The 27,350-nt window shown below is 38.0% G+C and overlaps 1 protein-coding gene across 1 annotated transcript in view; it reads right to left on the reverse strand.

Annotated features, from left to right (window-relative positions):
- LOC140351528 (protocadherin-15-like) overlaps window positions 1-27,350 on the reverse strand; it is a 315,578-nt gene that overhangs the window by 19,532 nt on the left and 268,696 nt on the right. Inside the window, exons 28-31 of the mRNA XM_072437379.1 lie at window positions 12,806-13,021; window positions 10,277-10,365; window positions 7,216-7,392; window positions 2,497-2,715 (exon numbers count right to left, since the gene is read on the reverse strand). Of these exons, the coding sequence (XP_072293480.1) occupies window positions 2,497-2,715; window positions 7,216-7,392; window positions 10,277-10,365; window positions 12,806-13,021 (701 nt within the window). The remainder of the gene's footprint in view (window positions 1-2,496; window positions 2,716-7,215; window positions 7,393-10,276; window positions 10,366-12,805; window positions 13,022-27,350) is intronic.

Genomic DNA, 27,350 nt, shown 5'->3' on the forward strand with positions numbered 1-27,350 from the left:
CAGTAGTTATTTTTATCAATATTGAAAGAGATCTAGTGTTGTGGATATTTTTAGTGACTCCATAATTTGTTAAAGTGCTGGTACATCATGCATTTATCCAGCCCAGAGGTCACGGCCCTATTGAATAACCATTTTAGTCCTGACGTAGACTTGTTTTGGTCCTGTTTTTGTTTTTGTCCTGTGCCTCAATCCACCTGCTTAGATACAACTTCCCCTTATGGTGTGTATTTTCTTCTCACATTACAATTCAAATGCAATAAGCGACATTGACACTAGCAAATGACACAATGATTTCCTAATTTGCTTTTTCCCCCTCTGTGATGTCAGACAACAAAGTGCCATCTGGTGTGTCAAGTCTAGTGTGAGCCACTTTGAGTTGTGTGTATTTATGTAGGACAAGAGCCTCTTCCATCTGCTTCCGACAAACATTTCTTAAACTCAGCGCCTACAAGAGCATGCTAATGACGAGGCAAGTCGCAGTGTCAGCTGGCAGTACACTTATTGTAAGGAAACATCCCAATTGTGCGATTGTTTAGACGCATTGACATCACGAAGAGTACAGTGACAGGTAAAAATGTCCTGCCATCCATGGAGATAGAAATTATTGTTTGTTACTATGGAGAATTGTTGGCTGACCGATGGAGTAGACAGATATGAGTGTCCACTAGAGTGTGCTGTAGGTTACATGTACTAGAACAGACAAGATAACTATGGTTTTACTTAAAGCGGAAGTACTCTACTTTTTTGTCATGAATTAGTACATTCTATTTCCTCCCACAGAAAGTTTATTGTAAAATCAGTCGTTTTTGACAAAAATCTGAGTCTTCATCTAGTTATACAACATTTTATCTGTTGCAAACTTGAGATGAGAGCTGATTGGCTATGCAAGAGTGGTCCACCCTGTTTCACTTCTCCATCTGAAAAAGCAGTTCTAAATGCATGTGAACATTAGCAATGCTGTAAAGGATTTGTGAGAGCTAAGAACAAGTTAAACAGGTTTAAATATCTATTTCCTATTACTTATTCGTTTGTAAAATGAGTTTGTTTGACTTATTATTACAAACTGCTCAATAAAAACATATGAACTGAACTGAAATTGCTCGTTTAACACTGTAAAAGTCAGGTAACCCAGCATTTGTTATTAATTTTATACTAATTTATGGCATTTATCATTGTGTCAAAGACTATAATCCCAATTAAACTCCAACTAATGACTTTTCTATTGGCCTCACTTCACAGCTCGACTTGCTCTCCAAATCGATGTGTGTGTGTGTGTGTGTGTATGTATGTGTGTATGTATGTGTGTATGCGTGTGTGTGCGCGCGCGCGTGTGTGTATGTGCGTGAGAGCCGCTGTTGATTATCGTGTGGGTAGATTAAGGAGCATCCACACAGACAAGGCTCACAGTTGGCTGCTGATATTAGTGGCAGACAAGCGTTAATGGTTGTGTTTTCACAGAGCATGAGCCGGGAGATTGGCGCTGGAGTGCACAGTCAGCATGTGTGATGAGAAGATGCACAGCGGAGGCGAGCCGAGGGGGCCGCAGCTCTTTTCAGAAGCGATATCCCGGGGTATGCCAGGTCCTGACGTTGCGGTCCATAGGGTATAGTATACTGTATAAACTTGTTTTCTCCACTATATCAATAAAAGCTGGCGGAATCCTTTGGCTGGAAAAAGAGATAACAGCAACTGCAAGCATTCTAAGGGGATGGTGTCGGTGGGAGGTGTGTATTTTAAACAGTTTTTTTTAGATTTCTTGGGAAACTAAAGCTTTGTGTGACAAATAAAAGTTCTATCACGTCTTAATTTTGCTGCTCTTTAATTGACCGATGACGGTTTAAATTTTGAGAAGCCCTGACTGCTGTAGGGATTTGGGGTTTTATAAAAATAAACACAACTGAATTAATTCTGATGTTTATCACTGATTGCAGGTGTATATTGTTTAGTGACTATTAAAAAAATTGACAATTTTGGTAATTTTGTATTATTTGCAATAGTATGAACATTCAAAATACAAGATTGAGGTTTTGTAGGCAAACTCCATTAATCTAAGAAGCAAAAATATACTTTTTTTATGCTTTATCCATCGAATGAAAAGTGAAACAGTAAAGGTTCTATGAAAAATTAAAGAAAAGCATATTGGATTCCGTTGCTGTTCATGATAGTATATTTAATCCTATCTTGCAACGTTTCATAACACAAATGGATCATCTACTGGATTCCAAATGCATAACTTGCTAAATGCAAACCTGTTTAGGAGAAAAACTGCCAGAAAAATATAAAAAAAATATCCAGAATAAAGCACTTTAAATTGATGACACGTGTAATTTATCATTGCAAATTTCAACTAGAGTCAGGCATCGAATGTTTACACCGTGCTAAGTTCTCCCGGCTCGTCATAATTAAAATGCATCTGACTAAATGACAGCTTAATAAAGTTGATGAACGGTTTGGCGTAATAAGCGGGTGATTCTATCTGGGGCCGGTTATACTCACTGTTTGTAGGAAACCATGACGATGAGGATGGCGGGGATGCAACAGAGGATGATGATGATGGCCAGCGCCAGCAGAGCCCCCTCGGTGTAGCCCACAGCCTGAGCGGCCTTCTTCACGCTGGCCACAATGTCTGGGGAGCGGATCTCAAGGATGCGGCCTCCTTCGCCCAAGTGCGGCTGGAACTCTTTATTGATCTCCAGCACATTTCCGTCCAAGAACCTGTGATTTAGAGCGACAACGGGGACAAACAGGCAGCGAGGTTAAGCGTAGTTTGTGACGCAAAAGTTGAGTTATGGTGCGGAGGAGCGGATGTTTGCATAGTCTTGAACTACTTTAAATTATTGATAGAATTTAGTGGTAATTGTTCAGAATTTGCTAAAAAGAGGGATGGGATATAACAAGCGTATAAAGTGTGGCGAATGTTTTGAACCAGTTTTCTGAAATCATTAATAGCACAAACAAAGTAGTAATTAAAAAAGTGGAGGACTGGGTTAAACGGTGCCCATTAACCAGAGGGTAGCAGGTTGACGTTCCAAATAAGTCAAAAGATTAAGAACAATGCCATAAAGTTAAGAAGAAGTCAAAACAGAGGGGTCAATCTAGTTTTGATATCTGTATTACTACAGGCTGGACACATCAGTGCAAAAATATTTAAATTAAGTGTCTAAAAGAGGCTGTTATAAGGGCATTTTTGCTCAAAAATGTCACTTTATGCATAAGCAGTATTCTGAAGTTGCTTGTAGTGAAATTTAAATGAGTTTTGTTCAAGTCATTCAATAACAAGAACCTTAGAATAACTCTACAGATCATTCACAGTTTTAAGTTGAATAATAAGTTGAATCTTATTGTTTGTTTGGGATCTTGGCACCTTACTTCATTGTTACTTCATGTGGGTACGTACAAAAATGTTACATGTATGACTTTCCACAATGAATTTGTGATCTATAAAAAGACAACTTAACTTGATAATATGCTTTAGAAGGAGATCTGGAGAGGAAGTCAGAAAGTTTGAGAAAGTTTGTATTTTGTGCCTACACTTTTAGTCAGTTTCACATAAGTAAGACCCCTGGACATTATTTCTGCCAACTGCTCATCCCCCTGCTGATGTTATTGTTTTGGCATTAAACTTTTATATGTTCAGGGGTCTCATTTATAAAACTATGCATGGAATTCTTACAAAAATATTTGCATACGGACAAAACACAAACATCCTGAATACTCACTGCAGTGCACGTCTCATTGACCTCAGATCTCCTTCAACGCAAAGTTCAATGTTTGGACCGGACTGTTCATTTGCATGTAAAGTTATAGATTACAAAGTTAACCAGAAAAACGTATGACATGTTTTGCGTGCTTTATAAATGATTGCCCAGATCTGTGGAGAGGAGAATATGTTTTTAACAGTATTTTTTGGGAAATAAAACAACTATAATTGAATAAAGAGCAAGCGAGATAATAGATCATCTTATTCCTGTACAATGTAAAATTCCAAAGTCTCCATAATGGCAGACCACCCATCAGAAAAGTTGCATAATGAACCTTTGAACAGCGAATTTAGCTCATTTTAAGATGTCACGTGAACCCAACATGTTGCTGAGCGTTCGCCTGGCCACTAGGGGTGCTTCAAACCCTACAGCTGTAAAAGACAAATATTATATAATATATAATAGAGGTCCCTTCATGCATGGCCCATTTTAGCGCATTACATTAGAAAAACATCACAACCATGTCAAGAAAATGACAGACGGGTGTTTTCATTTGAGCTGAAACACATTTTTGCATAAACGTCCCCTAAGTAGCAGCTATTAGATTAACTTGTCACCCTAAATGGAATATGATTTATCCTTGTGTGGCCTGCTAGAATACGCAATAAAATGAGAAATGAAATGCTGCTGACTCAATTTGATGCAATGACAATGAAATGATTTGATAACTAATTTGGAAAGAAAAAGCCATAAACTAAATATTGCAAAAGCATGATACACAGCAATGATCTTTTATAGCATTAGATATTTGCATCCATGGGTTTTCTTAGTGAAGAAAAGTCCGCACTGCAGCCAATTCACAATACAAAACTAAAAATGGTTAAAAGAGCTCAAAATGGAAAAAGGAACATGTCACCAGCGACAAAGCAGCTTGTGTACGTTTTACTTTAAGTTTAAGTCCGCAGCCACATCGAATCCCTGTCATCCCTGTTTCCCCGATGGAAAGGTCATTAACAGGCTCCTTGGCTTTAATTATTCTCAGAGGACACACATCGCACTGGGGACCGTGTTGAAGGTGACGTAAGGACAGTCCGATACAAGCTGCTCGCATTATTTCTCCCTCTTTCAGGTCTGACGGGCGAGTCGCAGATGAACAGCACGCAATTATCCTACGATACAACGACACGTGCCCCGCATCCATAATCACAGCACCGGACACTGCTTCAAATGATTTTTCGGAACATTTATCTATCTAGAGGTTAAAGCGAGTATGTAGAAATACTATAATAAAATGATTAGAAGTACTACTTATTATAGGGATGTAACAAGAACTGACATATTGTGTGTTGTATGTCTCCAAATACACACTCACACTATATAGCGTTATTGGTTTCTATGTATTTTGTGGCAGCTACAAAAAAAATAAAAATTACTGTAGGAAAAAACAAACTATGATCTTTCATTTCAGTGCAGGTTCACTTTTATTTAGCACTATTATGGCTTGATTTTTTGGACAGTAATAATTCACACCAAAAGAAAAAAGTAGCTTTGTTTAACATATCCTCAATTTCAATTTTTATTTAATTTTTCAGATTCACTGCAGCTGCTTAGTTCAAACCTTTTTTAAAAAAAGTAAAAGTCTCAAGTAATTATCTAAGCCAGTGTTCCATCTGTTGGGTTTGGCTGAAATTTGCTTCAATGCACAAGCCACTTGGCAAAAGTATTCCGGGAGTATTCCGGGGTTAGCAAGCAAATTCAGCTGTGACTTTGGGTTAGCGGTGTGCACTCTCCAATCTGCTAAGCGAGGAGTGCTAGTGGAGCGAGCCTCGTCAGTGTGCTTCACTTGCCGATTTGTTTCAATGAACTGCACATGTTATGAAGCACCATTAAATAAACATGTCCTAGTGTAGTAATGCATTTTGCTTTTATGTTTTTGTCATCCGTTTTGTGTTACAATTTTCTTTTAATTTTAAAACCAACATAGACCATTAACATTTCAAACACAAAACAATCAATTTAACAGGAAACAAGAAATCCAACAGAAATAAAACAACAAAAAATATGCAGTAATGTCATATGTTAAAAATATACCCAGGGTGTGAAAATATTTGTATTTTCAAAAATATATGTGATTATTTTTTTTGCACATACCTGAATTCATTAATAATAATAATAATACAGCTGTTTTAACACAGAATAACAGAAGCCCACATTCTTAAATTTCATTATACAATTCTAAAATCACATAAAATAAGTATGTCATAACTGTCTACCTTCCTATCTACCTTTGTATTTTCCAACATGCAATGATATTATGTTTTTCCTTTTTCCAATTCAAATCACTCTCCGTACTCCCTCCCCCTTCCACAATAAAAGCCTGCTGTTGTCCTCCTGCGGTCACAGTCAAGGACATGTACACAAATTGCTCTTTGGAAGTGGGTGACTTAAATGAACTGAAATAGTCATAAACACATTCATGAAGGTTTTCTCAGCAGCAGCGGCTAAGTGGATAAAAAGATCAGCGTTATGCTAAGGTGACAGATGAAGTTAGCAGTGGAGCACGAGAGAAAATGCATGAAGGAGAGCAGAAGAAACAACAAGAAAAAAGAAGGTATTTCCCATTGACTGGCGCTACACCGCTGGGATGGGGTTCGCCTTTTAAAGATTAATGTGTGCGGGTTGACAGATAGGAGAGACCGTCGCTGTCCTCTGGAGAGATGAAAAATGGTATCTGATACTTTGGACAGACAAAAAGCAAACCGAAAAAAGGTCTGAACAACAAGGTCAATTTCTTTCAAAGTTTGGAAAGCTTTTTTCTTTTCTAGGAAAGCATAATAGTAACAAAATACCATAAACAATTGCAAAATCAAAATGGTAAATTGACCAAAATAAAACCACAATTTAGCAACACAACCACTGTTTTGTCCATGTTGTAAATTTGGTTTTATTACAGATTTAAAATGCACAAAAAAACTGTTGAGCTAAGTAAATATTAAGTCCAATTACTAATTATTTTGTTGTTCCAAATATTTTCCCCCCTAAAATATTTAAGTTCATTTAAAAGTGCACTGCAACTTAAATCTCTTTTCCTTTTCTCCTGGAACGTTCAACAATATGGCATTAAACTATTCTTTCTTGCATCCATTCACTTTACAATACATTTTATTGTCCGGTTGAAAATATTTCTTCATTGCTGGAATGCTTGCGCCATCTACCGGCATCTTGAGTACACAAAAAAAGCATCAGATAAAGTACCTGTATTCCATGACAATATTTCAGGTTACAAATCCCCAAAAAACATGTAAAAAATGTAAGACTAAAAGCGTAAAAAAGGACCTTCAAAGCAATTTCAGACTGACCACTGACCAATGGGGTTTTAAAGAGGAGATTTTTCCACAGAACTATTAAGTGGCTTGAGAGGGAGTCTAGAGGTGAACACGTACTGCGGGGCACGGGAACGCCACAAGTAAATGAGTGCAAACTGTACGTGCGCTAATAGAACCGAGGCACTCACTTGAAGAGCTCCTGTCTCTGGATTGCCCTGTTCGTCAGCGGGTCAATGGCGTACACCATCAGATCTGATTTACTGTAGTCTTCCTGATCGAAGCCGTCTCCGTGGCGCCGAGGACCGATGGCCTCCACGATCACTTTGGCGCCAGGGATTTGGTCTTGGATGTGGCTCTCCAAGATTCTGCCATAGGAAAATAAGTTAATAAATTAAGATTTTAATACATTGCAAATGATTTTTTAGATTTGAATTTGAACATGGCAAGTTTGAAATGCTACTATCAGGTTACGCAGCGTGATGGGACGGTACAACGCTTCTTCCAGCCGTGATATGAGCACAAGTCACCCACCTTGTCTCTATGAATATGCTGATGTAACTGTAAGATTAGGATTGCAGAGTCTGTGAGATAATGGGCCTGAGCTGGCAGGGGTAAGATTGATATGTGACCTTCTCGAATCCAGTATCAGTGAGGGATATGGCTCTCAAAATGTGTAACATTCAGACAAATACTTCATGCTGATTGGGCGGAACAAACAGAAAACTCTAACTTTTGCTAAATCCAGTTGAGAGAAAAGCATGGACATCTTCCCCACACACAAATGCACAAAATGATTCCCTGTGCATATAAAGAAAGAAGAGGAAAAAGCAACATCCTTGTACAGCTGCTAAAATGTGCTGGTCTCCATCCGTGGGCCCCTTCATGTTTGTTTTGGTTTGGCTTGGGCCCAAACCACAGCACTCGAGTACAAACACAGCAACCAGAGAAGTTGAAAGAGGATTCTCATGAGAGAAAAATGGAATTCTTCTTTGTGTGCAAGGTAATAATGGGCCGTGTCACAAATGTAAATGATCAGATAAAATACTTGTACCTTTTCCTTTAGGATATTTCTTAGGCTATTTTCATATTTGTGTTAATGTTCAGAGATATAATTCTGAATCTTTATTTACCTTGTACTTTATTTTTTATGTATTCTATTGCTTCTGTTCATGTATTTTTCTTTTGTCACACTGATATTGCCCTTATCTTATGAATATTCATATATATGAATCTATCGTGCATAGAAATATTGACCAATGCCTTCACCTGAATGCACCACATAACCGTAATTCTAAGTGAAAACAACCATCACCATCTAATGCTTGTAACCCGCGGGTGACTGGAGCCTATCCCAGTGACTTTGGGCCTTAACAGGTGTTCCAGCTCGTTGCAGGGCTAACACATAGACACACAGACAATCATTCACTCTCCCATTCACTAGGTTTGTCAATTTACCTAACACTTGCATGTGTTTGGACGTTGGGAGTATCCAGGGAGAACCCACGGTAACATGGGTATCGAACCATGATCTCCTTATTGGGAGGCGAGAGCTCTAACCGCTCTGACACCTTCCAAACAAAGTTATAAAGACTTTGTCCTGAATTTCCTTAATTAACAGAACTCATTAACTTGTCTCCAACCTTATCCCTTAATGCCTGATCTCAGCCCAGATGCTAAACCACTAAAGTATTTCCGGCACCTCCAGATCCGCACTAATATTAGAGTCCCGGCCTTAAGCACCCCTCTCTGGCTGTGATGGTCCCTCTGTGCCCCTCTCTCCTCTCCAGAATCGGGCTCTTGGCAAAAAACACTGCTTTCTGATAATCCCCTTTCAGGCACCACAAAATCCACACCTCGAAATACGGCCAATAAAAGAAAAGCCTTGCTGACTCTCAGTGCCAAGCTGGATGAAGCGTGTGACCATTCAGGTAAAATGGTTTAGAAGACAACTTTAAAGGCCCAGTTATGCAGAACGAACTTTTACAAGCTTTTGCCATGTTAGGTTGTTTTAGGGAGTAAACTAGAGCATAGTTTTGTTTCATTCATGCATGTTTAAATAATTGTTAGCATTGTAATAAGATTGGGATAAGAGGTAGAGAGCAGCAAGTTATTATTAACTACTCTTTTTTTTTTTTACCATTGAAGGACAAATATAGCTTTTAAACATGCTCTTGAGTACCTAGGTTTTAGCATCTACTGGTGGAAAGAATTACATACAAAGATAAACATAGATCCATGATTGCAACACATGTTCCAACCATCGGGTCCCAGCACGCAGTTGGACTGATGGTGATTAGATGGGAGAAATTCACAGAATGAGTCTGAAGATAGCTTATGGACTTAAAAAAGCAGAAAAGACTCTCAGAGCCACGTCACAGATAACGAAAACATCAGTTATTGAGGAGATTCTGTATTTTTGACTGAGCATTTGTTTTGATTATGTCATAGCTAATTGTGATCGCAGTTAACCTCGTTAGAGGCGCTCGGCATCAGGGCAAAATGCAATCCAGCCTGGTGACATACACTTTGTTTAAACTGAATAACTGGCCTTTTCCAATTTCAAAACACATTTCAAAATGCATTTAAACCTGAGAACTATTGAAGTGTTGAGTCGAATCTCAAACATCCCAGTAACACTTTAGTATTCTTGCTGCATGTAACAGTGAAGTAACAATGCAGACCGATAACACAAGGAGCAGACCAGGAGAGGCATTCAACTACATACGATGAGATAAAATAACATCAGATATCGACATATTGTCACACAATGTGGAACTTCCAATGTTGCAACGGGAAGTTCAAGAACAGCAGGAGAATAGAAACATGCAAGAAAAAATAAATAAAAAATACCGGTACTTAAAATCAAACAGAAAATAAAAAACGTCTGTACAGTAAGTGGCTATGGTTACATTCAGTGCAGCACGTGGACAGAATAAATAGCAGGTAAAGTGAATCAGCCGTGCAGATGATTGTAGGTAGCAGTCTTCATTGTACAGCCTGACTGCAGAAGGAAGCCCTGCGAAACCTCCACGTGCACTCACTCAGTTTAGACCAGCAGATGTCAAACCACCACCGCGGACTAGCACGTGTTGTTTCGATTCGCTCTGTCTAGTTCAATTATAGCCACAATAAACAAAAAAACATGCCTATTATAACGACGGTAAAGCACAGGCCGACACACGAGCCGGCTCAACATACAAGACTAGCGCTGTATGCATGTGTTCATTTGTTATGTGCTGAGTTACGTACCTAATGAGTTCTTCCTTCTTCTCCTCCACCAGCGCAGGAGGAACTGTTGACACCACCACTTGCATGTCCAACGCGTTCACCACAGAAACCTGCAGAAAAGAAAGAAAGATATAAGAAACTAACACTTCAATTGAGACATAGCGGTGCGATATCTAGTTGTCAGTTAAATCCTGTTGTCACAATATCTGACACTAGAAAAAGCTCTAATTGGCCACTTGTTTTTTGCGTCAGGGAGCAATCCTCTCCAATTCATATGCAGCAGTTAAGTGTGTATAGCAACAGGCAGAGAGCGCAGGAGCTAAATCCCCCATGCGGATACTGTGAAATTAGGTTTTCCCCTTGAAAATTAACGAGCGCCATGCTTAAACACTCGCTGTTCTCTCATACGTGGCAGCCAATGTCCCAGGTCCTCCTTCTGTCTTGTTAAGGCCTTGTTAGCCGGGCGTATTTCAATGAGACGCCAATGTAATATATATGGCTACAATAAAGACAGTTGGATAAGGAAAGCATTGGAGGATTTAGGGCAAGGTTGAACTCAAAGGCAAATAAAAGGGTAGGGAATAGTTTGGTAAGGAAGACAATATTGGAAATGCAATTGAAATTAAGGTTTACAAATGCAAACAATTAAGTCGTCCTTGTCGCTAATGACAATATTCACAGTGATTTATGGTTCTTTTTGATGGATAATGTGAAATATATATATTGCACATGAGCCATCAACAAGACTTTGAACTTTAGGTACATTTTCCCCCCAAAATTGCCTGATTGTGTATTGAGTATTGAGAACATTTGATTAATTTAAAGTTTTAGTAATATAAAAAAGTTCTTAAGATGAATAAAATAAAATGAGTAAACTAAACTAAACTCACTTCCATTAGCAGTCTGATACATTGTTTGGATTTCAGGATTATTTCAGTGATATTATTGCATTCCATCCATTCTGCCTGTAAATGTCATTTTTAGTTAATTAAGTATAGCATACTAATAAAACTGTAAAATTCACACAAAAAATGCAGAGATATCACATCATTTTGTTTATTTTAAAGAATAAATAGACGGGTTGTTAGCTACATATTCCTAAACTATTGATTTTGCAGACCTTTTAATAGTTATGATAGACAATATACTCAATATTCTAATTTTGCAATAATATCGATTTTTTATCCATCAATAAATCTCACACCATTGGTTTGTGAGAACAAGCTAGAGTTGCAAATATTTTTTAAAATCAGGTGCCAGCTTTAAAATGATATTAAACAATTATGGATGTAGTGAAACTTTCACCCGATAATTATTCATATTATGTTAATGTGTCTTTTCTGCGAGCCATTTATGAAGATAATCTAACCTTACAAAGCGGACATTAGATTGCCCCATGTTTTTCAGACTGACGGGCCTATTATAGTAATTGTATTCTCAGGCTTTTGTGACGCTCGCATTTGCAACCAGAATGTCTTTGACAGAGACTGGTGTCCCCTTCGTTTACTGTTTCTGCCACGAATAAAGAGCACGTAAGTCTATTCAAGTGGCAATCACGGGCCACGCGGCAGACATTCACAAACAGCTCACAGCTTAATGATGGAAAAGAATACACGAGATACAGTATTTGTTGATGTATTTGTAGGTCCCTATAGTAACCTACAGTGACTCACATCCATCCAAGGCAGTTATGTTATGAAAGGATAGATCCTTTAAAATGTTATCAGAGTGCTCCAAAGCATTTGAGTGCTAGATGAACTGTAATACATTTCCAATTTCTAGATTAGATCAGAGCTAAATGCTACTGATTTTAAGGCTTTCTGAAAATATAACCAACATTTATGAATGTCCAGGGTACAAATGTCTGCTTTTCTATTACAAAATATGTAGATATGTGATATTATGCAGCTACTGTTGGTCAACATGCACTGTCTGTAAATAACACAAAATAAAATAAATAAAATAAATAAAATAAATAAAATAAATAAAATAAATAAAATAAATAAAATAAATAAAATAAATAAAATAAATAAAATAAATAAAATAAATACATTTAAATACATTTAAATACATTTAAATACATTTGAATACATTTAAACACATTTAAATAAACAAAATACATTCGAATAAATTCAATCCAATTAAAAGATAGATACAATGAAAACCTATTGTGGAGTCTTAATTTCTGTAAGTACCGGTATTTGGGTTTTAAAACCTAAAAAATAATTTCAAGTTTTGCTTTCATCATAAATACACTGTGTTGATCATGATATATTAAAAAAAACAATCAGAAGAACATAAATGTCTATAACAAGGCTCTGATACCACATTCTGTGGTTTCCCCATTGAAATCACATAATGCTCCACTTCCCCATTGAAATCACATAATGCTCCACTTCCCCATTGAAATCACATCATGCTCCACTTCATTTCACCACTGCATTTGCCTCAATGCCAGAATTTAGAATGTATCTGTTTGCAAACTTAAAGAGTCTAGACGTTGTACTCAAGACCACTCGAGTATTCATTCTCTCCTCTGGTTGTACTCACCACTACGTCTGCACTGTTGCTGAGGCCTTTCCCGTAGTCGTCTGTAGCGATGACTTGGAACTTGAAATAGGAGCGCCTCATGTTGCGGAACATCATGGCCGACTTGATGAGTCCGGTGTAGGTCTCGATGACAAAGCTGTCCTGGCCCTCAGCGGTGGGAGGGATGATCAGACGGTATGCATTGGCACTGTAGTTCCCCGTGTCTACATCGGTGGCCTGGAATCAAACAAACGCACATGAGTGTACAGTAAATGAGCTGATATGCAAAAGTAGGTATCAAGGTATATTTTGGAAGTTGTGCTGACCAGTGACTTTGCAAGTGCTGTTGTAAATATTTGAAAAATGTTGGAATTGTTTTGTGTGTTTTGCAATAATTTTAACAGAATTATAGATGACAAGTCGAATACACTGGTGGCAGCCCTGAACAGCTTCTAAACCTTCTAACTCAAGGGCAAAAGGCTGTTGTACCCAAGCTCAAGGGATACAAGTTGCTTACGTATCAGTAAGTAAGCAAGTCAATTCTTTTCCTGCTTTTCTGCACTAGGAGCTGACTAGGAGAGGCATTTAACTGCACCAGGTAAGTGACCACCAGGAAAATACAGTATTAGACATAAGTTTGGATGTGCATTCACACGTTTTTTAATTGTTTTGGAGCGCTATCGGTTGAAGTCGGTGTACTGTAGCTTTAATGTGTTCGTTTGCGCTTCGGAGATCAAAATAATATGAGCAACGCATTTCCTATTATGTCTGAAATTAATAAAAGAAATTTCCCGTTTTTCAATGAGTTCCCAAAATGTGAAAAATAAAATAAATACAAATACTTATTGAAATACTGCCTTTTCTTTTACTTTTAGGTCGTGTTTTGTGTGTTCTAAAAATGAAAAACTTGGAAAAAAAGAAAAGAAAAGGAGAAATACAGCTTTGGAGCGGCGTCTCTTCATTGAATTCACCTTTGTTTGTTTTGCACAACACGGAGTATGTCCTGAAGATGGGCTTGTGCCAATTTAACCGGACCTGAGTGCTCGATGGGACGCTGCGTGGTCCGGAGGGCGGGAGAATGGAGCACACACTGTGGTCAGCTCAGGCTCATCTTATGTGCGGATCTCGTGTTGTGCCGTCAGATGTAGTGCAATCTTCTATGTTTGGAAGAGCTCCACTTATGAATGTCTTGATTTCCAGTTTAGCAAGCACGCCGAATGACTTCATTCTGTCTGTTTACTCCTCGATGACATGAGTGACGTAATCTCAGAAACAGTGACGCTGGGAAAAGAATGCGTTATCATTCTTTCGTGCATCACATGTCTTATCGAGCTGTCTCCGACCATAACAGCCTCAGTGACCTTGACGTTTGACTCTTCTGCACTAGGAGCTGACTAGGAGAGGCATTTAACTGCACCAGGTAAGTGACCACCAGGAAAATACAGTATTAGACATAAGTTTGGATGTGCATTCACACGTTTTTTAATTGTTTTGGAGCGCTATCGGTTGAAGTCGGTGTACTGTAGCTTTAATGTGTTCGTTTGCGCTTCGGAGATCAAAATAATATGAGCAACGCATTTCCTATTATGTCTGAAATTAATAAAAGAAATTTCCCGTTTTTCAATGAGTTCCCAAAATGTGAAAAATAAAATAAATACAAATACTTATTGAAATACTGCCTTTTCTTTTACTTTTAGGTCGTGTTTTGTGTGTTCTAAAAATGAAAAACTTGGAAAAAAAGAAAAGAAAAGGAGAAATACAGCTTTGGAGCGGCGTCTCTTCATTGAATTCACCTTTGTTTGTTTTGCACAACACGGAGTATGTCCTGAAGATGGGCTTGTGCCAATTTAACCGGACCTGAGTGCTCGATGGGACGCTGCGTGGTCCGGAGGGCGGGAGAATGGAGCACACACTGTGGTCAGCTCAGGCTCATCTTATGTGCGGATCTCGTGTTGTGCCGTCAGATGTAGTGCAATCTTCTATGTTTGGAAGAGCTCCACTTATGAATGTCTTGATTTCCAGTTTAGCAAGCACGCCGAATGACTTCATTCTGTCTGTTTACTCCTCGATGACATGAGTGACGTAATCTCAGAAACAGTGACGCTGGGAAAAGAATGCGTTATCATTCTTTCGTGCATCACATGTCTTATCGAGCTGTCTCCGACCATAACAGCCTCAGTGACCTTGACGTTTGACTCAGATTTTCTCACCATCTGCTGCCTTTTGGCCACGTCATGTATTACATTTTTCCTTTGTTCATTTACTTTAGTCTCTGAAGTGGTAAAAATCAGTTTATAAGCTGTTTTTTAAGTGACTTTACATTATCTTTATATCGTTTAGGCTTTGCACTGAGTTTTTTCCAAGATACAGCCTGGTCTTTCTAGTCTTTAGACAGTTTTGGGAACGACACATTCTCACTCCAGTTTAGATTGAAAGTAGCCATTTTTCTTCTATCTTAGATCCTGGAGGAGTCCTTTTTCAGATTCTTATGTGAATATCCGTGATTGTAGCTCATGAATTTCTTCAGAACTTACACTAAAGAAGCCCAAACATAAAAATGGTAAAAAATGGAAAAAACTTGTAGATGGTCTCATTCTGTAGCTGAAAGTGTGGAGCAAACAAACATACCCAGCGCCATATTGGATCTGGAGCCGGTCTTTTGATATGGACAGAGAGAATTATCGGATGAGATTTGTGAGATTTTCCCCCAAAGACAACTCTGTTTACTGGACTATTTCTCCAAATGAGATTACTTTATGAAAAGTAGATTTTTATCACAAACTATTGGTAATTGCTTATTGGGGCATAATACTCAATGAAAATCAATGACATTGTTGAGAAAATAATCTTTAAAATTATGTATGGCTTTCTGGTATTGACAAGGAAAATAAGAGTGATGAGAAAATGTTTCTGAAGTCCGTTTTTTGCTGGCGAGTGTTTAAAAAAGTCATAATTGAAAATGTTTGGAAGACAAAAACTGATAAACAAGCACAATAAATAAGTAAAGCAGCTATGGCAAGCTGGAGCAAGCAGGAAAGCGTCTGCACTCTTCGGAAGCAGGAAGCAAATAAAAATCTCTTTGGAGCTTATCGAGTTGTGCGGATCATCTTTCTTCTTTTTTGTGACTATGTTTCTGTGATCCTGCACACTCGTCTTCAGGACAAATGTGTGTGTGTCTCTCCTCTTTTATAAGCAATTATAGCTGCAAAGTTTTTGTGCTAGTGCTAAATTACTAAACGTCTCTTGGTCCTCATTCGCACCTAATCGGTTCTTTGACCTTCTGTAACAGTGAACCATTTCAGTACGGTTTTGGCGCAAACACGTACTGAAATGGTTTGTTTACTGCACGGTGCATTTAAATTATATATATCTTTTCATTCATATCATTTTTTTCAATTTTTTCATTCTATTACAACACATTCATTTGTGGTTGTTGATGCGGATCCTTTAAGCTGAATGTCTGCTGTTTGTTCTCAACAGACTGTGCACTTATTTTACACTTCTACTTATAATTATGTATATTTTAATTTACAGACTGTTCTGTCGTAACTTTATTGATGCATTTTTGACTTATGGACCTGATTTGTTGACATAAACCTACTTAATTAAACAAAAATAATAATTTACAAGCTCTTTATGATAATCCTTGTCCGCTACAGAAAGGTTTTGTAACGTAACAAGCAAAAAGAAGTACACAATATTTCCTGCTAAAATAACATTCTTGCAGCTCAGACTGGAATCGATATTTTTGGCAACGGCTCCATTAGTATTTGAACATAAGTGACACATACTAGTGAAGTCTTTACGCAGTCACATTTATATGCCGTAGAACAGAAGCGCGCTCGTTAAAAGTGTATGAGAGAAATGGCTTTTAGTCCTTTATGATTTGATAAGAATTGATTCTTAATGTGTTGTTTGGAGCGTCAACAGTGGCCTTCGTTTATCACAGTTATTCTGATGCAGCGCCATATCACTTTTTTCATTAAACTAATTCATCATCGTTGTCTGTGGGGTTTGTTCAGAGAGGCTGGCCTGTCAATGTACCACGAATAAAATAGTAGTACGTCAAAGATACAGACGATACGCTGTATTAGTTTGCTACAACCCGATTTGCATATTTTCAAGACAAAGTTTGAATTCAGCTTGATTAACTACTGTCTTTATTGTATCTTCACTTGGTGACATGCAGAGGAGTTGGCATGTAGATAATCTTTAATAACAGTTTTTATAATAGTGATATTTCTCTCAATATGTTCTGAAATGTAGGCAAATAAATGTAAAGAAATTATAAAAACCTTCAACAATATTCTGGGTATTATGAACTTTCAATCTGCATTTAGAAAAAAGGTCCATATTAATGTGCCCAAATCAAATTGTATACATTCAGATATTTCTGTAAGTGAATTATGTTAGGCTTGTGTTTGTACAAAGGATTGGAAGGAACTCTCCTCTTTTTACTATTTTCTTTTAGTTTAGTTTTTTTTGTTCATTAGTTAGTTAGACATTATTCAACACAATGTAATAGTAAAATCAACAAATCTTTTTTTCCAGACTTAAAATTTACATTTTAAGTCTGGAAAACGTTTAACGATTGACTTTAAATCAGTATATTGTATAATAGAATAAATTAGTTAGGAGTATCAAGCTTAAGCATTTGTTCCTGCCACTATCAACACTACAACCACCACCACTATTACCATTCAGCGTGACGGGCTCAGAAAACACTCAAATTATCCTGTAAATGATGAACTATTGACGTTTTTTGTTGTGTAAATCTATTAGTGAAACATCAGTGAAGATTTATTGATCATAAACAAGGCTGATAATACATGAGACCGTAAGTTAAAAAGACTTGGAACAAGATGCTGGCAACGCTGCGCTCATGAATGAGATAAGATCTCTGGGCACAAAGATGGACTCTATGCAAACCACGTTGGCAGAGAAATAAATACTAAATTTGACACTTTTAACCAACGTCTGGAGAAACTTATTGCTAAACGCCAGGCCAAGATGAAGATTAACTTGGAATCAACTGCAGCAGAAATGCAAAAAAAACCTGGACATGGAGGTGGGAAAAATAATCTCTAGAGCGGAGGAAATCAAAGCAAAAATTGCAAATGAAAGTAGTCTCAAAGTTGACCCAAACGTATCGATCATAGTCAGGGAGATTCAGCAGGAGGACAGCAAAGACTTAAGAGCCAAGGTTTTGTATTGGTTACGGGACGGTGTGGTGAAAGTGCAGTTGTCGGCGCTGGAGGAGAAAGTGGCGTGCAACATGCTTTTTCAGAGGGTGTTTGTGTCGTCAGCTGAATCTCATGCAACTTCAGGACCCTCTTGAAAGAAACTCCTATTTGCAAAGACTTTTACTTGGCTTCTTTTTAACATTTCGTCAAATGCACTGGCATACAAACATGGCATGGTTTTGAATGAAGGCAAAGGTCAATCATTTATTATTTGAATCTGGATTTAGTTGTTTAAACAAGACACACTTATCTAGTGAAAGCATTGACCTGAGTGCAGTCAGGACTTCTGGTGGTGTGAAGAAAATTGATCGTAATTCTGTCTTAGACATGTTTCCTGTTACAATAATTGATCGGATGAATTGATGGCATTTTATGTTTACATTTTGTAAACCGCATTTCGCTAAATTATCTTGCCATCATCTCCTGTTATCTGCCACATGAAACGTCAACCTGGTGAAGAAACGCTGATCTATTCTTTGTACATTTATTGTCATTGTTGTATAGATTTGACGTTTATTTATCTGGAGGGACCGTATTGCTGATTTAAGAGATTATTATAGACACAGATGACATTTCTCCCAAAATTGCTCTCTATTTTAGTTTTAACAAACATGGTGAAGTGTTTATTGAGTTTTAAAGGATTCTAAATGCTGCATCCTCAATGGAAGATTTGATCCCCACACAGATAATGGAGGGAGGGAGAGCAGTAGTAGATTATATTGTAACCCCACATCCTAATACTGTATAATGCTGTGCCTCATCTGAGCGTACTCCTCATCTGAGCTTGTGGATGCCATCGGACCTCATTGCAGACTTGTCGATTTTACAGTGCTGTTTCTCAGATTCACGTCAGAGGGTTTTTTAGGTCTTCGTGGAATCAAAGAAAACCATTAAGAGACACTAACTCCGGAAATAGTCTATTTTCAAATGATTGTGTGAAAGCCTTGCAGAGAATATTCAAACGTGTCTACGAGAGCAGAAAACCCACAAAAATGTGTATAATTGTGATATCCTACGAAATGAAATAGGCTGCTCTCATACTGGGAGGAACGCTCCACATAATAAGCCTAAACATTATGAAACAAATTGGAATAAAGAGCTACATTATCTTTGGACGACTGTGAGAGCAGGAGAAAATGCTACCTTAAATGTAAAGACCCAAATGAAGGACTATCTGTAATGACTGAATTCTAAAGTATTTGGGAAATAAATTAATGAATTAGGCCTTCAGAAAAAGACTTCTATCCCAATGGAGATTATTGTAACTAAAGGAGAGGTATATTTTGAATTGGATGCAGCTCAGTGGCACTCTGTAGCAGCATCAGCCTGATCAGCACTGTGAGTCCTCAATAACAGACCTAATGAACACCTGGAAACACATGACATTCAGACTAATGAGCAGAACGGACATTGACCTTATGTAGTGGAGAGTGCAGCGTGGTAGCATCATCTGTACCGAGTGAACATCTGCATTTGACTGGGTTAATAAGGATCACTTACTGAACAAATGATTAGGATATGGAATTACTGGTAAATTCTATGATGCGGTCAGATCTACTGCATAAACAGTTGCATGTGTACAGGTCGATATTGGAAAACCTGACTGGTTCCCTTCCTTTTGAGATGTAAAGGGGATGTATTGTCACACACTTTAATTCCCTTTACGACCCCTAAACGACCTGGCGTTTGAACAGCATGAAGCCAATCTTGGGATTTCTGTTGATGACTTAAATCTAAGTCTCTTGTTATATGCTGATGATATTATTCTGTTAACAGAGACTGGAGCAAATGTCCAAAACAGGTTAAATTATCTGAATTCATGGTGTACCAAATGGGACTGGCTCTAAATGATGATACATTTTGATTAAAAAATTATACATTTTAGAAAAAACAAAAGTACTTATAACTGAATTTACTGTCTGTCCCCTCTAGCCAACACAAGTTCTTATACATACCTAGGATTGGTCTTCAATGAATTCATGTACCTGTACCTGATTAATGCTTTTCTGTATAAACAACATGATTTTATTCTATGGTGGGCTCAATTCTTTTCTACACAGCAGGTTTGTGGGGTTTTAAGGAGCTTGACCATGTTGATGCCCTCCAGAATAGAGCTATTCGAATTGTTTTTAGGCGTGCACAAGCTCAACACCAAACTCGCTTTAGAGGGTGATATAGGATCCGTGCATCATAAAGCAGAGAATTAAAATGTGTTTGTGGAACAGCCTCATCCAGCTGTCGCATAGACTTCACTAAAAGACTTTTGGATGGGACAGCTCTAATAATTATCATTGGCCAAAGACATGGCAGTACTTTTTTCAGTCAGATTTGAATTATATTTGCAGAAACGGACCGCAATACAGCCTCCATTTTTCAATCAATGTGACTGATTAAAAAAAAAAAAACAAAGGCAAGTATGACATTAGCAGACAGACACTTAAAGGAGGTGTTCTAAACAGAGCTGTACATACACCTGGATCTCTCCACAGCGGTCTCTCTGTGCCCAGCTGAGGCCTGGTACTTTGCCTCTGGCACTGGAGAGGGGCCGGTTCAAAGGCCCCGGAGGAGGAGCGACTCAGCTCCTTGTGTGACCTGTGTCACTTACACTTTTATTTAAGGAATATTTTATTTAGTGGTTTGGTTGCTTGATTATAAAATTATGATATGTTTTTTGCAGTACCACTATAATTTCCACCACAACTACCACTACTACTAAAAAAACTACCACCACCACTACCACCACTAAAACTACCACCACTTTCACCACCACTACTACTACTACTACTACAACTACCACCACTACTAATTCCTATGACCTTCATAACACTATAAAACATTCTCTCTAAAACAACTCTCCCATTGACGTCTGCGGATGGAGTCTGACTGTCCAAGTCGCTAACACAGAAGCATCAATTTTGTGAGTGCCTGTCTGCCTCTGCTGACACTGATGAATAGAACCAATCTGGATTTTTCTCCAGCTATTTCCCTGGGACCGGGAGGCACGTGATAAGTACTGAGTGAGAGGGCTGCATATATATATATATATATATATATATATATAAATATACATTACACACATGTGGAGATTTTCAGTGGCTGAAACAACAACTAATGAAATCAACTGACAATCTAATGGTGTGTAGACATTTTTAACACAGTGAAAGATTTCCCAAGATGCAGAAGAGCTTTAGATCAGCATCCATATGAGAGGGAAGCTAAAAATAGAATATCTCAAGCATGTTAAACAGATGCTCTAATTGGCTCATCTTCCATTAGTAATAAAATCTATAAGAACAACGTTAACCTCTTTCAATGTGTAAATGTCCGTGGAAGAGCAACATGATATCAGGTTTTATATCATATACCTTACTTGACAAGAGCTGGATGTTTTTTCAACTTACACAGTACGATAAACGATACCTTGTTTTTGATGTTGAACAATATATTTTTGAATTACCTCGTCCTATTTGATAATTTTCTCGAATGAAAAAACAGTATCCATATATTCTACTAAACATTGTCTTGATGAGAAATATACATTTTTTATCATTCAATTGTAGTAACCCTGCCTAGTTACTTAAAACAGGGCTCTCAGGACTCACCAGGCATTACAAAAAAACATCAACAATTGGTGCACATTTTGTATTTGTATTTGTAAGTGATCTGTTCTTTTCTTCTGTATCTACCTCTGTATCTACCTGCGTTGCCTCAATGAAATTTCCCCATGTGGGACAATAAAGGAATATCTTATCTTATCTTATGTTATTTTCTATTTACTGTATGACCTTTCAACGTTAAATGGACATTTCAAAAAGAAAATCACAAATAGAAAAGTTGTATGTTAAGGCACATTAGTCTCATTGTCATGCTCCATCTAACATTTCTGAAATACAAACTTCACGTGAAAGCAGCACATTGCGTTTCTCCAGACAAACCAGTGACAGTTTTGAAGCTGAGGAAAACATGAGCAAAGCGAGAGTCAACTGGTCTTGCGCTACAAACAGCAAATAAATGACAGAAGAGCGTATTATACTGCTTTAATGTTGTCCTTCGTGATCACTTGAGCATCAAAGTCTCTAGTACACTTGACAAAATAAAAGAAATGAATGCTGCTTAACACTGGTACTCATTTCGCGATCTACATTTGCTTAAAATATTAGCCATTTTACTCTTTTAGCCCTTTAAACAAGAATTACTTTAGCTTTTGACGGTGAAATTATAAAATAGGAATACAAACCAACTATAATGCAATAATGTGAAATAAAAAAGAAACAAAAAAGACTTTCTTGATTAAGCAATTAATCATACAACATTCAAAAGGTCAAGAGAACATTCCCAGAGCTGTTCGCTTGAACTAAACGATAACCAAACACCTAATATAATTCTTTTCATAATTTCTTTTCATATAAATGCCGCTTACAAAAAGGTCAAACGTCAACGCTTTCCAATGATAACCTCCATAGACAAAGCTGCTTCCTTTCTAATTAACTCTCACGTAGCTTCGCCCCACACTATTGACACTTATAGTTCTATACTTTGGTCTTTTGGAGCTCGTGAAAGGCACAAAGAGAGGGCGTTTCCTTAGGACACCGTTATATAGACCTCAGACAGGATGAGCGATGGAGAGCCAATCAACAGTTTTTATAGTGTATCCTTAAATGAACCGCTTTGACATTTTACTATCGGATTTACTATACTGTAGTTAAATATTACGACAGCTACCATAAATCTTTTTAGTTATCGGTCCTATAAAATGCATTGTTCAGGATTTTGACTTTAAAATTTGACTTGACTTTAAAAACACAGAGGAGCTTTATGGATTACCATGAGATCATTTATATCAAAGAGAAAAAGAGCATACAACATTGTGGCTAAACTAAAGGCTCAAACTTTGACATTTCTCCTGTGAATTCATGTTGCCAAAAGGCTCCGAAGTAATTGATGATTGATTGACGTACAAATTAATCTGACAAAGAGAAAAGGAAAACTATGCAACTTGTGAACCTTAATCAAGCAGCTTCAGGGTCAATGTGATGACTTGAGTTGTTGTTCAGTGTGTGAACAATTCTCCATGAATGGTGCGTTCCCGTGCGTAGCTTGGCTAACATCCAGCTAAACAGAAACTAGAGCATTGACACATTCATACAACACAGCTGGCATGATTTCTGAAATGGTCATCATGGCAGAGCGTTCAAAAGGCACAGGAGACCTTGAAATATGGTATGAAATATGGAATGGAAGTCATACAGTAAGGATCCTTACATTTCTTGTTTTTTTCTTGCATTTTCCAGCATTCTCACATTTATTTGAGAATAACTTTACTGCTCATTTCATTTTGTTAGTTAGCTTGACTTTGGCTAATAGGGCCACAGTTGGTAAGCGTTTGCCCCCTGACCCAATGGTAACCAGTTGATGTTGGCTCTATTTTCGCCTAATAATAGTTCTAATAGTAGTCTTGGGTCCCTGAGCTAGAAACTTCCCTCACATCACCAACTCCAGGCGCAGTAAAGTATCTGATTATGACAGAAAGGGCACAGGCCATAAAGATCTGCAGTAAAAAAAAAAGAGTAAATAAATAACTTTAAGCATAGTGACAATTCATAAGTACAAGCGACTGGCCTTGAACCAGCAACGCCAATGGTAAAATTGTATTTGAATTATTAGTTAAAAAAAATAGGAGATAATAATATAATAACAATCATTTAATAATCAGACCAAATGTAAAAGCGGTTGAACCATTGTTTTTAGTCCAACGGTTCGAAGACTTTGAAGACATTTTTGGCAGAGAGGCAACAATACAAAAAAACCTTGATAAGTCCTATCTTGTAGTTTCTAGTAAAATAGAAGCAAGAAGCATTCAACACAGCTAACAACAGCCCTGTAAACCGTCTCTTTTCGTCCAAAACAACACTTGAAACTTAGATTACATTAGTGCCCATTAGCAACACACACAACCTCCAAAGACAGACTAATGACAAGTTTCTTAAAGTTTAATTTGACGTTTTTCACATCTTCTCCTTGTGATGCTACTGTGAGGATCCTCATTGGCTCCAGCGCATCAATAATGCATCAGACGGCTTGAATAAAACACTGCACCACTTGGATCTTACCAGAACGTAATGATGCAGGTTAAAGAAGCTGTCTGAGCTCGTCACAAGGGACACATCAAAGGTGGAGAACGAAAACACGGGACGAGACATGTGACCTGGCATTCACATGTAGGGAACACATGTGCACACAGCTTTGTGATACTGGAAAGGTCAACACTGGCTTTACTGTACTGGCTTTCAATGGGATGAGGGAAATTTAAATTAGAGTCAAAGCAATTTATAACTGTGGAGATGAATGATGTTACAGATCGCTGTATCTGCTCCATGAGCGGAAAGTACCACAGTTTACTGTGTTAAAATGTTATGTATTTTATTATGAGTACATAGCTTCTTCCTCTAAAATAATATATTTTGTATTTCTCTATTGATCATATTGTATAAGCAGCACTTTGTGACAGTAAATGACTACTGTGTGCTGTCTGCATTGAACACAAAGCCAGAAGAAAGAGTCTGATATATTCTGGACCATTTGTCAGAATAACCATGTCCTCTGTACTCTACGTGCAAAAAATGGACGTTCAGAAGATGATTCTGTCCTGCTTTGACTCAAAGGGCAGATCAGATTTTAACATTCACCTCTTGTTTAGTGATTTTTTTGCAGATTGTTCGGGTTGTAAAGGAAAGCCAATGCCCATGAGAGTTTTGAAGCTTATTATTCTACAGTGTTGTATTATATTGCCACAAGCACAAAGCACTAAAAAAGCCCTTTTACATTGTATTGCATTATTTATGACTCTTCACATTTGGGGGTGGTTATACTCGCTATACTGAAGCCACATGCACTCAGACAGGGAGTCCAATCTGCACCAAAGGCCTCTGTAAACATCACCATTACTACTCTACTGAGCCACTGCCACCAAACCTCCACAAAAACTAAAAATACTTACTACTACTACGGTACTAAACTGAGTACATGGAGTGTGAATAGCATTGTCTACTGTTCCTAGTCATTTGTTGGAAATGTTAGCGTAAATTTGGTACTTTTGCAGCTTTCTGCTTTAAAACAGTGTGTGCTCCCTCTTGTGGCCACATCACACAGTACTGACCTCATTAAAGCCAGGTGTGTCTGATCACAAACACCTGCTGCAGGGGCGGAGTTTGATTTGTGGAACCTGTTAAACCAATCACACTGTTCACTAAACCTCCAGACTCCACCCCTCATTCTCCCTTAGTCCTCCAAATTCGGCCCCTCACTCCCCTCTTTGGTCCTCCAGACCCCGCCCCTCACTCTACCCTATAGTCCTCCAGACTCCACCCCTCATTCTCCCCTTTAGTCTTCCAAACTCCGCCCCTCACTCCCCTCTTTGGTCCTCCAGACCCCGCCCCTCACTCTCCCCCATAGTCCTCCAGACCCCGCCCCTCACTCTACCCTATAGTCCTCCAGAGTCCGCCCCTCACTCTCCCCTTTAGTCTTCCAAACTCGGCCCCTCACTCCCCTCTTTGGTCCTCCAGACCCCGCCCCTCACTCTCCCCCATAGTCCTCCAGACCCCGCCCCTCACTCTCCCCTTTAGTCTTCCAAACTCGGCCCCTCACTCCCCTCTTTGGTCCTCCAGACCCCGCCCCTCACTCTCCCCCATAGTCCTCCAGACCCCGCCCCTCATTCTACCCTTTAGTCGTCCAGGCCCCGCCCCTCACTCTCTCCTATGGCCCTGTATGTCAAAAAAAAAATGGAAGATTTTTGTAAAAAATGAAATTTACAATCAGTGCAAAAAAAGTGCAATCATGTATTTCTAATACTTCAAAGGTGCTGTACCCGATTTTGAAATGTGAAATCAAATGGTTCTTTTTAAGCTCTTCACAGCTCCACGTATTCATGATGCACTTGCCTAATGCAGGCTCAGCATCCTGAAGAATCACTGACATGAGTTTATGAACACTTTTCACAACTCTCTGCACCCAGAGCAAATTTATGCTTTTACAATATATATTTTGTTCATGTTTCAGTAAACAGTAAAAATAGCTAATAAGCTAAGTTAAAAAATATTTGTTAATTTGTTGATAGGTACCGTAAATAAATAAAGAGGTTTTTAAAAAAAATAACTTACCTCGTATTTTTGTAAACTAGATATTCCTGAAAAATGCAAAAATAATAAATACCTACTTAGTTTTTGCATCAAAATTTCAATAAATCAGATTATGAATTTGTTTATCCTTCAAAATATTTTTGGATAACAGATATTTGCCGACTGTAGCAGAAGTAGGAACAAGAAAAGTGTTTGAATGACAATTTTCCATCCACCTGTTTAGACTGGATTACAAGAGCAGACTGAAACAAACATGAATTTAAAAATAGATAAATGTAGTGTAGCCTTCATTCATAAAAAAAATAGCCTTCAACATGTTTCTTTTATGTTCCGTACCAAGCATGTGAACATAAACACACATATATATTCATGTGTATCTAGTAAATTGCAAGTATGTTTAAGCAGAACACAATCGAACCATCTTTCCATGTCTATTCACTCTCTCCACCTGCAGCGGTACATGGTCATGTGAAGGTAACATCTGATGTAAGAAGCATCTGAACCACGGCTTTTCTGTGAATACTTCAATGGATACAAAACTGTAAACAGTATTTGTTCAGCCAAGTGGTCAGCAGAAAAAACATGTCCTTCAACATTCTATTGCAGAGAAAAAAAACACATTTCTGTTGCACACACATACTGGACGTCTCTTTTTTGGAAAGTTTCAAATGGTTAAAAGGAAAGTCCACCGATTGCACCTGACCATATTTATAGTGAGTGCATTAAGAACTATATAAAACACATTCCAATCTTTCATTTCCGGTCTAAGAAATGGTACTTTTTATCACTACATTCAAGACAAACAAAGGGATAATGGTGGATCTTGCGGACAGTAGTGACAAATACTTAAAAGCTTGTTCAAAATGAGCAAACTGACATTTACATCCTAACAAGCGCTATAGAACGGAATTGGCTTTTGCGTTCTGTGAGAAACTGTTGACGACTGGTCTGCAATTTAGCCTTTTTTGCCTTCTCTATATTCTAAAGTCAACAAACCGAGCCATTGAAGTTAGATAAAGGAACTCGAGCATAAACACGGTGTCGCACTTGCTTAACATTACGATCTGTTTGCAAGTGTGTAAACCAGAATAGTGAATGATTAAAGAGCGTGTAGTTGGGCTTCTACTATTACACCAGATCATAACAGAAAGAGAGGAAAAAAGCTAAAATATTTCTAATTCTGGTGAT

Source organism: Eucyclogobius newberryi, unplaced genomic scaffold, assembly GCF_026437365.1.
Source record: "Eucyclogobius newberryi isolate DKJ021-1_F unplaced genomic scaffold, fEucNew1.0.hap1 SCAF_8, whole genome shotgun sequence".
NCBI classification, from domain to species: domain Eukaryota; kingdom Metazoa; phylum Chordata; class Actinopteri; order Gobiiformes; family Gobiidae; genus Eucyclogobius; species Eucyclogobius newberryi.